This window comes from Pleurodeles waltl, chromosome 1_1 (assembly GCF_031143425.1).
Source record: "Pleurodeles waltl isolate 20211129_DDA chromosome 1_1, aPleWal1.hap1.20221129, whole genome shotgun sequence".
Lineage (NCBI taxonomy): Eukaryota > Metazoa > Chordata > Amphibia > Caudata > Salamandridae > Pleurodeles > Pleurodeles waltl.
Genome location: NC_090436.1, coordinates 254,254,959 through 254,270,148, shown reverse-complemented (window position 1 = coordinate 254,270,148; position 15,190 = coordinate 254,254,959). Strand labels below are relative to the sequence as shown.

Genomic DNA, 15,190 nt, shown 5'->3' with positions numbered 1-15,190 from the left:
TACGTGCTTTCTGCTAAAATAAACATTTGATAGGTCTACTTTTGGTAGATTTTGATGTTGATGTACGATTAAAAAACTGGTTTGAATGTGGGAAATCTGTTGGATCTTGCCTTTCTGTTGAACTGAAATGAGTCTTTGGCATCAGAACATATTGAAAGCATATGAAAAATGTTGAAAAACGTGTTGCAGTTTTTAGTGCGTAGTGTTTCGCTTTCTGTCTCAGGTAAGACAGGACACTGTGATCAGATTTCAGCTCGCGCGGGGGTGGGGAGAGCGCACTGTATTTAAACCCCAGCAGCGTCTTCTTGCAAGAGGAAGAGATTCGGAAGTAGCACCACAATTGTTCTATCGCGCCACCGACAAGGTGCACAATGGACCCAAAAGTTTTGACAGTCCTGGCCGGACTCGTGCTCTTGCGCTGGTTCCAGCCCTCCGAGGGTGAGTTGCGTGTCAACTGTTGGTGCCTTCTTTGATACCAGAAAGTTAGTTTCCCTGAGATTGAAGTTCTATACAATGTACACGCGCACAGTAAAAAGCATACGGTGGTCCTTAGGGTGCCTTTGTTACCTGTCGTTTTACGATGCCACCCTACACGTCAAAGTTGTCGCGTGTTGTTAGAAGGGGTTGCTAAAACTACATCACAAACTGTGTACAGAAAAAAAAAACTTGAGCGTGCCATTTGCATGTTTTTTCTTCGCATGCTGGCACAGGAGTAAGCTTGCTGTGGAGTCTGTGCGGCTGCTGCATGGGAAACACCTTGCTTGCCGCCAACGAGCAGGGTCCGCGTAAGTTCTAGGGGCCTTTCCGTCCTCGTGGCTATACATGCATTTATAATCGCGTGAAGTGCGTCACTTTTCTCTGTGACTTGAAAACCCCCTACGCCATGCGATTTGATCATCATGCATTACTGGTTTTTATATCACTTCGGCGTTCTCGTGGTTTTTACAGACCACTCGAACTTGGCTTTTGAGATGTGTCATGTTACAAGAATCCTTCAAGGTTTATTCAAGAATACAATACGACGCATTATAGATAGACATCAGTGAGTAACATGGCTTCCCCTCTGTCCCAAATGTAAAAAAAAACTGCCCTTAAGTCACCCAACCCATCACCCTCTGTGCATCCAACCATCCCCTACCAAAGCTGTGCCCTCTTCCCTCAGGCGAAGCAGAGAATCTGCGCTGCACTGACAGGCTGTCACAAAGCCCCATCAGAAGAGTCTAGAATTCATTTATGATGTAGCAAAAAGTAAGTGAAGTGAATTGCTGTCCACTGTTGTTGAATCATAGCAGTGAAAAGCCACATTTAGAATCTTGTATTCATGATAGTGGTTCTCAATGAGAGCCATACACACCATGTAGAATTATATAGGGGTATCAGTGAATTATGGGAATGTTTTTTTTTAACAAGGAGTTCTGAGTGAGATCTAATAGATGAGAGCAAAGCTCGAGTTCTCTAAGATGTCATCCGGAACCTAACGCTTAATTTTTTGCCCACCTATAATTTTGTTATGTATGGCCCCCAAAAGTTTCCCTTGCTTCCAACTGCTATGAAGGGGGATAGGAGCAACGTGGGAGCCACACATAACACTACCTTTCCTTCATAACCGTTTGTGAAAAAATACATTTCCTGCCAGCCTTAACCAACCCCCACCACCTTCTCTGCCTTCCTTTCTCCACTTGCATCTGGGCTTTCTGCTTTCAGTCAAAGCAGACAAACAACACTAGAATGCCAAGCTCTCAGACAGCTGTGTCGGCCTGGCCTGGAAGACCTGTAGAATGTGGCAACAGTGTGTAATGAGTTCAATCAATCAATCAATCAGTCATTGAATTTGTAAAGCGCTCTACTTACCCGTGAGGGTTTCTAGGCGCTGGGGGGGGGGGGGGGGGTGAGCTGTTGTTACTGATCGAAGAGCCAGGTCTTGAGGAGTCTTCTGAAGGTGAGCAGGTCTTGGGTCTGTCGCAGGTTGGTAGTGAGCGTGTTCCAGGTTTTGGCGGCGAGGTATGAGAAGGATCTGCCGCCGGAGGTTTTTCGTCATCTACTGTTGCAGCATCATGGCTGTGAATTACCAGATTCAGAATATGATGTAAATGATAGTGGCTTCCTATGGAAGTCAATCACAACATAAAGATATCCTTTACGCACCCTCCATTTATTTGTATAGACCTTATGCATCAACAGACAGGAGGATGTCACATTTAATTCATGGTTCTGTTGGGGTATGGCCAAGCCAGTAAGAGTATATCACTGGGGCATATAATATTTGCCACATATTATTTCTAGCAGTATAAACTGGCAATGGTTTACATTTTTACACCTTTGTGGCATGAATAACACTACTTTATAAAATAGGGTAATCATTATCACCAATAATGATCTCCTGAGTAAAAAAATAACTTTGTATCTCCATCTGCATTACTGCTTAGTCACTGCAAGTGCTTATATGAGGCACTGGTAAAAAAGTCAGTAGATTTCAGGGCTGAGCTCTATGACCCATCAAATAACCAAGTCCAATTTGAGTTTGGGATGTCAAAAATGATTGTTTATGAGATAAGAATACATTTAATGAATTTTAGCTAAGTACTGTACATACCCCATTTCCGGAAAGGCGCTGAATATTACTTTATTTATTCAGCACACACTAGAATTATAGGCAAAGACAAACTTGATTGTTTTTCGCCATGCTTGAAACAAGCCCATGTTCCTGTGCTCTCTGTGTGCATGCCATATTTAGTGAAAGTCTGAGATATAGCTAGTGTTCAGTTTATACAAAAAAAAGTATATGAGAGACCCACGGCCTTTCTTAGGGACCGACTGAGGGTGCTGTCAAATAGCAAGGTTAAATAGCTTTGATCCCAGGTCATGCCTTTTTCGTACACAACTCACACTTCCTGTCTCTTTATCTCATTGTTGCGGGTTCTTTTTCATCCTTTCTTCCTCCCGTTGGCACAGGTTTCTAAGTATTTCTCTTCCTCCAATATACTCCAATAGTTGCCTTTCTGTCTCTTGCTCAGGATCGAAGCCTGATGATGAAAAGTAATTCTCAAAAATGAGTGCAGATGGTACCTACCTGCAGCCACCTGCAGAAATGAAGCACTATCTTTAGGGCAGTCTTGGACTATTTTACTTTTCACATTTCTAAAGTGTTCAAGGGTGACTTTAAATATCTTGTACTATGAAATCATTGACCAGTGTTCAATTATCTTCACATGCACGAGGAAAAATAGCCTGTAGGAAGAAAACGTCAAGAAATAAGAGGAATAAATAATTTTTAATTCCCAATGGAAAATGTGGAGTACCATTAATTATTTGGTGCTATTGTGGCAGCGTAGCATACATGTATTGTTGAACCTGTATGATTATATATATATTTTGGCTGACAGATTACAAAAATGTTGAATAAACGTTGAGTATTCTTTCAAGGGTACTTTTTCAGGTAGTAAACTGTGAAACATGGCATTGCTTAATGAGCTGTGCACAGATTGTGTTCCATTCGATTTGTGCAAGAAGGTATTTAGTACACGCAGAGTGTCAGATATAAATTATGATGTGACCGAAATCACCTACTCTAAGAGTGCCCAGTGTACCTAATGGGTACTCTAGCATATTTCCCATTGATTTTAGTGGATCGAAGTGAATATGTGATATTTTAATGAACAAAGACAATGAAGAACATCAGCCTGACAACAACTGACTCATGAAATTACAATTTGGTGTATTATGGAAAAGGATACCAGCAATTCTGAAACAAATTGGATAATTTTCATCAAGAGGTGTTCTGTACCCAGCCTCAAACCCTTGAACAGCAGCTTTTTTCTATGTCTGTCTCTATGTCCACTGTGACCCATACAGTAAGGGGAAAGAAGGAAAGATAACAGACTACAGTGTAGGAAGAAAAAGCAGAGGAAAGTAGGTTTGGAGAGTTAGGGTCTGATTGAAGCTAGGTGTGATGACAGAGATAAACATGCATTTGGAATGCAACGGGTCTCGCATTTCTCTGAGTTAGAGCTATTAGCAGTTCTAAACTCCCAACCAGACTTTTCTTGCCACATTAAATGGAAAAAAAGGGTGCGATGGCGCTGCTACAGTTTACTCGTAGTGAAACCTATCTGCAAAAGTGCAATTATCTACGTACCCGGCAAAAGTGCAATTAACTATGTAACAGGGTCGATGTCATGGAAATGCTCGACTTCTGCCAAGTGAGATCGCGCTGTGAAAAAAGATAAAAAGTAGTCCACAAACCGGACGGAAAACAGCGAGCTTCGCATGTTTTCAGTACTTGGTCGCTGCGCTCGAGGAGGGCTAACCACCAGAAAAGGCATGACGGATGCATGCCTTCCACTAATGAAAGCAAGCAGATTTTAACAGGCAAGCCCACGAACCACTGAAAGATATTGACGTGACATGGATGGGGCTCCTAGCACTTTTCTAACTACTAAAGCGTCTCGCAAGCGCATGAGACACAGGCTTGAAACTAAAAAGGGTTGACTGGATCAATCAGATTTGCAGTTGAAAAATATAAGCACTCAACCATCTCTCCTGTCCTAACATTTAGCAGAATGAATCAGTGACAATTATGGTGATGTCATGATTTCTAAGGGTATGCCCAAAATTGGGTCCCGTGCTCACTATGCCACTGGATTCAAGCTAGCATGGCTAATGAGGGGTGATACCATGAAACCGGTCCCAGGATGCTTGTTGCCAGTCCAGGGAGGAGCTGGCCTGGTAGTTTGGGCTGGACTGTTCCCATGAGGAGCAGGGTCAAGGCTGATTTGCATATGGCTTGGTCCAAACTGGAATAGCGTGTCAAGCAAAAAAATGATGGATTCAAGCCCAGATCTGTGACTGTGGGTAAATGTAAGATATTGTTCAGCATTCCTTCCATTATCTATTCTTTTTGCTTCAGTTCTGATCCCAGCAAGGGAGGCTCATCCTTTCCTACTTACCCTTTCACGTAATGGTAATAGCTGCTCATTACGGCACATAGAAATAGCAGTATGAAGTGGTATATAGAAAACAGATTATTAGTGTTAGTATACTTCTAGAGCCAATGGCCTCCACCCTACAGAAACGTCCTATCTGCCAAAGTCTGACTGTGAATTTTACTGTTACAATATCCTGCCAGTCCCAAACTGCTATGTTTATTATGTTTCCGAGGATTAACATTTACCCATTATGTTTCCAACCTGAAAACAACTTTTCATTAAGTGTGTGACTTCAGAGCTTTGAAGTGCTGGGTCTTTGCAGAACAAATGACTATTAAGCTACATTTTGAAGTCAGGATTAATGACTCCCCGGTAGATAGGTTCTTGCATAGAGGTGACAACATAAATCATCGTCTCCGCCTAATAATAATGACTGCTGCCATGTCTTCCTGCAGACGCTAACTGTGCTTTAAGTATTGTCCAGCTATGACGTTTAGAGCATCTCTTCCTCATGTTTGCTCTTAAGCGGGGGTTTAGCTTCATGGGGGTGTGTGGGGTGTTACACCCACTAATAAATGTAGTGCCTAATGACTAGTTGGGTACCGATGCTTTCAGTCAGGTGTGGTGAGATGGCTGTCAGATTTCATCTAGGATTTTTACTTGCACACACAGACAAAAACACACACACACACACACACACGTTCTCGAAGTTCTTAAATCTTTTGGTTATTTTACAACACATTGGGCCTCACTTACAAGGAACAGGTGCATTGGCTCTGATGCACCAGTTTCCTTGCGTTGTCCTGCACCCCCTAACAACACCATGGTAGCGCTGTATTTATTACACAGCACACCATGGTGCTCATTAGCACAACTGCGTCAAATTTTTTTATGCAGTTGTGGCGCTTTGCTACGACTAGTGTCAAAAATGTTGACACTAGTCTAGCAAAGCTCGGAGAGGCCCATTGAAAAGAGCCTAGCTGCAGTATAACGTCTGCCCTGGGCAGGCGTTAAACAATGTCACTAGAATGGCGCAGTGAAATCTTCTAGATTTCACTAGTCCATTTCTTTGGGCCTCCCTGCGGGGGAACGCCTCCCTTGCATACATTATACCTGGCGCAGGTATAATGTGGCGCAAGAGGTTACAAACTGGTGCAATGGTGACACTGCGCCAGTTTGTAAATACGGCGTGGGGTGGGGACTGTTCTGAGCCGCCATTGCGTTAAAAACAAATACGCTACGGCACCACAAGGGGCTTGTAAAGAGCCTCATTGTATAACCCTCACAATCCACAGTACTAGCCCTTCACACTGCCCCTTAAACTCGCTCATGCTCTGCTTCTCAAATAATGTATTTGACTATGATATGCCAGCGTTATTGTTGGGAAATCATTCGTATGTAGCATTCTCCAAAGAGGTGGGTCTACAGCTCTTTTCTCAATTGAAGAAAGGTTTTGAGGAATTCTCTTATGCTGTAAGAAAAATCTTTCTTCCATGGCTGCAGTGCTTAGAGGTACTTACGTAGCCGAAGCCTATCTGTAGAGAAACATTGCTGGATAACAGGGCAAGCATAGATTCATATTCAGACCAGAGTCAGTCAGTCAGCCAGTTAGTCAATGAGGTGAAGACGAATGAGGTCCTACGGCGTTTTCTTCACGACCTAGAAATTAAGCAAAAGCACAGCAGGCAGATTATCTATGTAAGAAAGCAAAACACTGTTGCCACCAGCTTGTGCTTACCCCAGAGAGAAAGTTGGCAGTGCCCACCTCTCTGTATTGGCTGTAGTACGCCAGTGACTTTACATTGCAGAAAATTGTACATGTATGTTACGAGGTTCACAGCTCAGAGTTGTGACATTGTTGTGCTGTTACACATTTGTCTGTATTGTGCAGTATTCCACTCGCAGTCTAGCCATACTATGTTGCAGCATCGAGACCTACTGTATATTTACCCTTTTCATTGCAGCATTCTCCCCTAATGGCATCAGTTGCTGCACCGAAGTGGGCAATCACATCTCTAAGAAGGCTTTAAGCAGGGTACTCAACTGCGAGATTCAGAGAGCCGATGGCGTATGTGACATTGCAGCTGTCGTGTAAGTGACTTTAAATCAACCTTCTCTGTTATAGCTTAGATGCACTGGTAATGTGATAGCATAGTGAATTCAGGGTTTTGCAGGCGAGATCAGTATGCACAAGGAAGTAAAATTTAAAACTCTCATATTTTCATCCTTCTGAGATGTTCTAAAATGTGGGTGATACTCGTTCTTAGATGCTTAAAAAAGTAGGTAATGCTTAACAAAAGCCCATTTACTACTGACAATGTTAATTCTACGATAAATAAAAGTGCATTTTGTATATGATGAAATTTCCAAAATAAATTTGTACATGTGCAAAATGTAGCGCATGTGTGCAAATTACTCGACGCTCACATACCTGCCCCTGTGCAAAATGTGTGCTGGGGGAAGGGAGGGCGCCTGATAGGTGCAGATGTAACAATTGTTATCTAGGTCTATTTTTAGTATTTGTTGAAGATTATGATATCTTCATGCATCTATGAATATCACATAACAGTACCTTCAATTGTCATGTATCTATGAATATCAAATAATAGTACCTTCAATTGGCAAGCATCTATGAATTAATACTTATAAAAATGAGGTGCCTCGCTGCATAAAATACCACACTAGCGAACATCTTGATATTGTATATATATTTGACTTGGTTTAAGAATATTTTTTGTATCTGACTCCAAAGCCCATTGTCTCAGACAAAAACTACAACCACATAAATATTTTTTTCCATCAACTCTGGTGATTAAGCTAGACATGAGTGTAATCATGTACCGTGCAACCACAGTGTTCACCCATCAAACTTCATGCATTCCGTTGGTCCTACAACGTCTCTCCTAGTACCATGAGGTGATCCATGGACAGATAACAGAGAAAACACGAAAACTTAAGCATCCAGTCAAGGAGGTTTTTTTAGTGCAAAAACCCTTTGGAGGATAATCTGCCCCACCTTTAGCACGTCTCTTTCCCACATTAATGAAAGGTGTTTTGCCACGTAGTGGGTGTTGCAGTTAGTCTTGTTTTCTGACTTCCATCCCATATGTGATGTGTGACTCCTGGCCTTCAGTGGATACGCCCTGCCTGAGGTCTGGACTCTAACCGTTCTGCCAGCTGTTTATCCCTTTTTCTGATCTATACCCATCACCTGTCTTATAAGCTAATAGCTTTACTGTTCCACAGTCCTATGGAGTGACAGTGGCCCGCTCTTTTATCTCGCCTGTCCTCACATGTGGAGTCTGACCACCACTTGTCACATTACAACTCTGCTATTTGCACCCTGACCCATGGTCCACAGCTCAATTCTGTTACAAGATACTTCCCCACCACACTTAGCAGACACTATCTGACATGTACCTCAAGCTCCTTTGCATGCTTCTCTATAGCAGAAATGTAACAACTCACAGCATTTGAAATATACCTTGTAAACCACAATACCATGAAAACATTTTCATAGTGATTTAGTGATACGTGTACATTATAAATCTTTTTTAACGGAGCAACCATTTCAAATCATTTTAATGTATCAGTCTATGCACACTTCCTGCCACCTGTGCAGCAGTACCCAGTAAGTTCACACAGGTACAACCTGGTTCCTTGGTGTCATTGTAGTTCGCTTTCTTTTGCAATCGTCAGTAATACTGCCTTTCCTGCCAAAGAACACACTTGATCTTTTCCATTACCTCCTCCTGGACAGGGAAGTTCTTGCTGAGTTCGTTTCTTTTATAGAGTCAACACTGCGCTATAGCCATCAACGAAACAATACCTCTTTAGAGGTGGCAGCCGTTTCTTGGCTGCAGATATGAATTCATAGAACTGTAAGTACTGTGCCATCCATACCTGACAGTTAAGAGTCTTATCATACCAGGCAGTCACTATACTATCCATTCCAGGTTCGTAGTGGGCATCAAGCAATGCAGTTTTTCTTACTGTGAGTATTGTGAGAGATGAGACGGCTGGTGTACTGAGGTTGTCTTTGTGGTGTTGTTAAGATGTATTGTTCCTCACGGGACACCGTAGTCCATGTTGTCCTAGAGATGCATTGTGGAACCCGCGATCTGGGGATTCTAGAATGTTAAGTGAGAGCAGAGGAGGACACGGAGGCGGAGGTATATTCTCATACAGCAGACTGGCCTATTAACTTAAGCGTTCATGCTGGTGCAATAAATGATCTCCTGTCCATGAAGTGTGAACTGCCTGGTTTATATGACTGTCCCTGGATCATATTTAGCTCGCAAGGAGAACTACGAGAACTGCTTGAAACTCCCAAAATCCACCCATTTTTTCGGGTTCGCTAGAACAGTGAATTAGGATGGGTTCTATAGCACAATGGCGCTCCCCAGGTTAATATAGAAAAAATGCTAATTTCACCTGTTTGCTAGGTTTTAAGGCCATCGCTAACTCCGCTCACGCGCCGCATTCTTTCAGCAGTCTGACCCGCCCCTCTATATCCCGCCTTCCTCCCTCTTGTTACTTTCCACGCACCCTCGCCCAAATCCATCCTTCCCTTTCCAAACAGGTTTTATTTACCTCAGCATTCCTGTTCAGTTTCATCTTTCTCAACGCTCAACGAATGAACACAAAATCTGCAATAATTTAATTTGATTATTTTAGAGCAATAATGTATCCTGTTTTCTGCTCCATACCCTTCACCTATACCATTAAATTATGCACATGTATTTTACTATTGTGCACACATATTATTACTCCACTCATGAGGACCTATTGTATATTTAAATGTTCCAGGGTGAACTAAAATTAAACAAATGAAATAGTAGTCGACTCGAACATTGGTGAGATCAACATGATAATGTATTTTTGTTTCTTAGAAATACACACTACAGCAGCAATAAAAGCTAAGCAGGCAATTTCTATTACCCTATAACCTCTACACAATAGGTCCAGTTTACTGTTTGTTTGTGGAAATAATTTACCTATGGTCCAAGCTAATAAAATTAATGTAAAAAATCATCATGGCTATTGCAGCTGTTGCTCTGCTTTGGTCATCTTACTCTCACGATAACACTACCTTTTGTATTTCACAGGCTACACACAAAGCACAAAATATTGTGTGCAAGTCCAAACAGCAAACATGTCAAGAGATGGATGAAAAGTAAATGCAAAAATGAAAAGAGAAATGATCGCAGCACTTCGAAAAATGGCAAAAAGAGAAGAAAGAATAGAAGAAAAGTAAAACGTGTTGGGAAGAAAAGAAAAGGTTGTTGTAGGCAGTAGCACCGCTGGCCATGAACGCAATCTGGCACAAGACTTAATTGTAGCAGAAGGAATTAGGACGTCTGCGACCAGGTCCGAAAATACTTGAGTCTGCCGCGTTCGTAAATTGTTCAGCACACGCAACTGTGGAATTCCGTTCGTTTACTGTTACAATACAAAGAGAGATTTTGTCATTCTTTTAGAAAAATCACAGGCGTCAGCCCTATTCTGCTAAATCGTCGCCCTTGTTTTCATGTGTACATGGATGAGGGGTTTACGATTGGCTGCTTCAATTTGCTGTCAGGTGACATCTGCTTCCGCCCCCACTTCTCCATCATCTCACCTTGTTGGCCAGTTTGAGTAACCACTTTGCTTGTATGGATGAATGAATATCTGATACGTCACATACGTGTGAACCTATCCGCAAAGCAATAGAGCCCTCACATGTGTGCGGAAGAGTGAACCAAGCCCAACATACTTAGGGGAAGATGGGTGTCTCTTCGTGTATCATGTGTCTGCGATGTAGCAAAGATATTTACAGATGCAATGAATTTTCACAAACGCTCCCAAGATGCTGCAGATGAGTATTAGATTGTGCTGGGAGACTGGCCCTTTAAAAAATATATATATATATATATTACACTGGACATAACATTGCTATGAATCATCCCTACCACGTGATTTCTTAACGAAAAATAGTACTAATTCACTCATACTTTAAAATTCGATATAACTGCTACTCTTAAACCAAATGCCAGAAGGAATCAATGCAGCCTAGGGTCCAGATTTAGTAAAGCATGGTCAGTGCTAAGGCGCTCAGAGTATCACAAGGGTGTTTAGGGGCATGTTTATATCAATAGTGGCACAGGGCAGGCTTGCTGCGCTGCCCTGCCCCATAGGGAAAAGGCAGAAATGCATTGTATATATGAAATACAGTGCATTTCTGTACCTTCCCCAGCAAGCCCACAATTGGTTGCCTAGAGCCAATGCAGGCACCCTTGCACCGCGGTGTTGCATGCAGGATTGTTTTTGTGCAGGAAGGGATACATCCATGCACAAAAACAATCCAGGTGTTTTCCTCTTTCTATGTGTGTTGCAGAATGCAGGACTCATGGAAAGAGAAAAAAACGAGGAGAACTAAAGATATTTCTCCTCGTTCCGTCTCCTGGGGAGGCGTACGATTTTGACACATTCCCATATTTACACACCCTTGTTAATCGGGAATGTGTCAAAACCCATGAGGGCTGCGTGGGAAAACCTACTGCAACACCCATGGAACGCCCCCCTGACGCAGAGAAAGGCAACACAGCGACTTGTGCTGCCTTGCCTTACTCCATATCTACAAGGCCATGACAAGCCACGCTAAGAGGCTTTGTGTTGCCCTTTAGATATGGGTCTGCACCCTGCGTCAGAGTGTAATAAAAAAGTGACACACCGGCGGCGCATGGGGCTTGTAAATGTGCCCCTTACTTTATAGGACAAAAGGTATTTTGCGCTGGGAAGGGTACGCTTCCCGTCCTAAAACTATGATGGCCGGCACACATTGGCCTCTTTGGGGCTCTGCGCCACGGAAGGAGGCCTTCTAGAGCTCCAGCGTGGGGGGCGACAGCAGCAGCATTACAAATTAGTAGATATGGCGCTGGAGGTGGTTGCTGCACTCTGCCTGGCGGCATGAAAAAAGAGTAAAGGAGTAAATCTGCTCACTTTCTTCAAAGCAGTAAAGTTCATGATAGCATGGGTGTTGAATTATTTCAAGAATTACTAAAGACGGCTTCCGTTTTAATCCTTCCACCAGTCCAGTGCACTAAGCCGCAGGGTTGGCTTTCTAGTCAATATTAAAAGGGCTCTTTCTTGAGAGGCTTGCTGAATTTTATATGACCTTCTTCTTTGATAGGTTTTCCAAAATGTTGCTTTCTTGACAGTGCAGTGTGAACGTTTTCAGTTTCAACCTAATGCCAGCCCTGTGCTGGGTACGTCGGCGAATGGCAGGGTACAGGGTACACAGCAGAGGCGTCAGTATTTTAAGAATCTATTTATCAAGTGGCTTTTTGCAGCAAATCACAAACGTAGCTGTTGGCTGTATTGAGGCTGTGATAGTTGGTGTTTGTGGAATACTTGGGCAAGCAAAAAGAATGAATATAAGACACTTTTCCAGTCAGCAATGGCGGTGTCATGAATAATAACAACCAGGACAAACATAAAGCGAAGTTAGATGGCGCTTGTGCATGAACAGAAGGTTCGCTGAGTGGAATCAATGTGGGCACTTTACAGATTATTGCAGAGCTAGGATAACAGCAACGTCTGCGTGTTGAACACCTGTTTGGGAATCCACCCTAAGCTTAGGCTGCTTCCTGAATGGAGTCACATGGCGAGAAAGCACTGTATTGTTTGCAGTGTGCAATAATATTTGCATAACTACACAAAATGTCACAGCACCTTCAGCAGATAAGGATTAGGGGGAATTTACAGCCAGGCCAAGTTTTTCTAAGACAAAGGCCTGTTAGAAAAAAACAATAAATCTCTCCTAAGTACTAGGCGATGTCAGTGAATAGGAAGATGAGTGGAACCTACGTGGAAATCCAAGTGAATGATTTCAAATTGTGTTAATACCTATGGCTGAGCATTCTAACCCAGGCATGTCAAAAGTGTTTGTGGGTCAACAAACCCGAAGTGGGCCCGTCATAGAACGAGGACCTGAATAAAAGTTTTAAAAATGTCCTGTAGGGCTAGAGAAAACATGAGAAACAGCATCTGGTGCCAGGGTGCGGAACTTGCTCTGTTAGATAACTCTTTGTTAAAAAAACATAAGGTAGCTTTTCTGTTAAATCTACAAATAAATATTGCTGCACATGCGCGGGCCCTGAAAAAAGTGTGGGGCCCAGGAAATAGTGAACCCTGTGCACCCCATCTGTTCTGTCGGGCGTGTATCGACCTACCGAATAGTAGATTCTAGTTACGTTTATAACATACCACCAAGTCTTCAAGAAACACGTATTTGGAAGACTGAAAAAACAGTCCTTAGTCCTTAACCCCTTCGCTGCCAGGCCTTTTCCCCCTCCTGTGCCAGGCCTTTTTTTGCCTATTTGGGGCAGTTCACGCTTAGGCCCTCATAACTTTTTGTCCACATAAGCTAACCAAGCCAAATTTGCGTCCTTTTTTTCCAACATCCTAGGGATTCTAAAGGTACCCAGACTTTGTGGGTTCCCCTGAAGGAGGCCAAGAAATTGGCCAAAATACAGTGAAAATTTCGTTTTTTTCAAAAAAATTGGAAAAAGGGGCTGCAGAAGAAGGCTTGTGGTTTTTCCCCTGAAAATGGCATCAACAAAGGGTTTGCGGTGCTAAACTCAGCAGCTTCCCAGCTTTCAGGAACAGGCAGACTTGAATTAGAAAACCCAATTTTTCAACACAATTTTGGCATTTTACTGGGGCATACCCCATTTGTGCAATTTTTTGTGCTTTCAGCCTCCTTCCAGTCAGTGACAGGAATGGTCATGAAACCAATGCTGGATCCCAGAAACCTAAACATTTCTGAAAAGTAGACAAAATTCTAAATTCAGCAAGGGGTCATTTGTGTAGATCCTACAAGGGTTTCCTACAGAAAATAACAGCTGAAAAAGAAAAATATTGAAATTGAGGTGAAAAAAACATCAATTTTTCTCTACGTTTTACTCTGTAACTTTATCCTGCAATGTCAGATTATCGAAAGCAATATACCGTTACGTCTGCTGGACTCCTCTGGTTGCGGGGATATATAGGATTTGTAGGTTCATCAAGAACCCGAGGAACCCAGAGCCAATAAATGAGCTGCACCCTGCAGTGCGTTTTCATTCTATACCGGGTATACAGTAATTCATTTGCTGAAATATAAGGAGTAAAAAATAGCTATCAAGAAAACCTTTGCATTTCCAAAAAGGGCACAAGATAAGGTGTTGAGGAGCAGTGGTTATTTGCACATCTCTGAATTCCGGGGTGACCATAGTAGCACGTGAATTACATGGAATTTCTCAAATAGATGTCTTTTTTACACACACCCCTATATTTGGAAGGAATAAATGTAGAGAAAGACAAGGGGCAATAACACTTGTTTTGCTATTCTATGTTCCCCCAAGTCTCCCGATAAAAATGATACCTCACTTGTGTGGGTAGGCCTAGCGCCCGCGACAGGATATGCCCCAAAACACAACGTGGACACATCACAGAAAACAGAGCTGTTTTTAGCAAAGTGACTACCTGTAGATTTTGGCCTCTAGCTCAGCCGCCACCTAGGGAAACCTACCAAACCTGTGCATTTCTGAAAACTAGAGACCTAGGGGAATCCAAGGAGGGGTGACTTGTGTGGCTCGGACCAGGTTCGGTTACCCAGAATCCTTTGCAAACCTCAAAATTTGGCTAAAAAAACACATGTTCCTCACATTTCTGTGGCAGAAAGTTCTGGAATCTGAGAGGAGCCACAAATTTCCTTCCACCCAGCGTTCCCCCACGTCTCCCGATAAAAATGAGACCTCACTTGTGTGGGTAGGCCTAGCGCCCGCGACAGGATATGCCCCAAAACACAACGTGGACATATCACAGAAAACAGAGCTGTTTTTAGCAAAGTGACTACCTGTAGATTTTGGCCTCTAGCTCAGCCGCCACCTAGGGAAACCTACCAAACCTGTGCATTTCTGAAAACTAGAGACCTAGGAGAATCCAAGGAGGGGTGACTTGCGGGGCTCAGACCAGGTTCTGTTACCCAGAATCCTTTGCAAACCTCAAAATTTGGCTAAAAAAACACATGTTCCTTACATTTCTGTGGCAGAAAGTTCTGGAATCTGAGAGGAGCCACAAATTTCCTTCCACCCAGCGTTCCCCCACATCTCCCGATAAAAATGATACCTCACTTGTGTGGGTAGGCCTAGCGCCCGCGACAGGATATGCCCCATAACACAACGTGGACATATCACAGAAAACAGAGCTGTTTTTAGCAAAGTGACTACCTGTAGATTTTG

At 42.8% G+C, this 15,190-nt stretch overlaps 1 protein-coding gene across 1 annotated transcript; it reads left to right on the top strand.

Moving 5' to 3' along the window:
• Positions 1-286: 286 nt before the first annotated feature.
• CCL28 (C-C motif chemokine ligand 28) lies at positions 287-14,165 on the top strand. Its single transcript, XM_069221510.1, has 3 exons — positions 287-438; positions 6,890-7,016; positions 10,034-14,165. Exons 1-3 carry the CDS (start codon positions 372-374, stop codon positions 10,221-10,223), a joined length of 384 nt encoding a protein of 127 aa, XP_069077611.1. The 5' UTR covers positions 287-371; the 3' UTR covers positions 10,224-14,165.
• Positions 14,166-15,190: the final 1,025 nt, after the last annotated feature.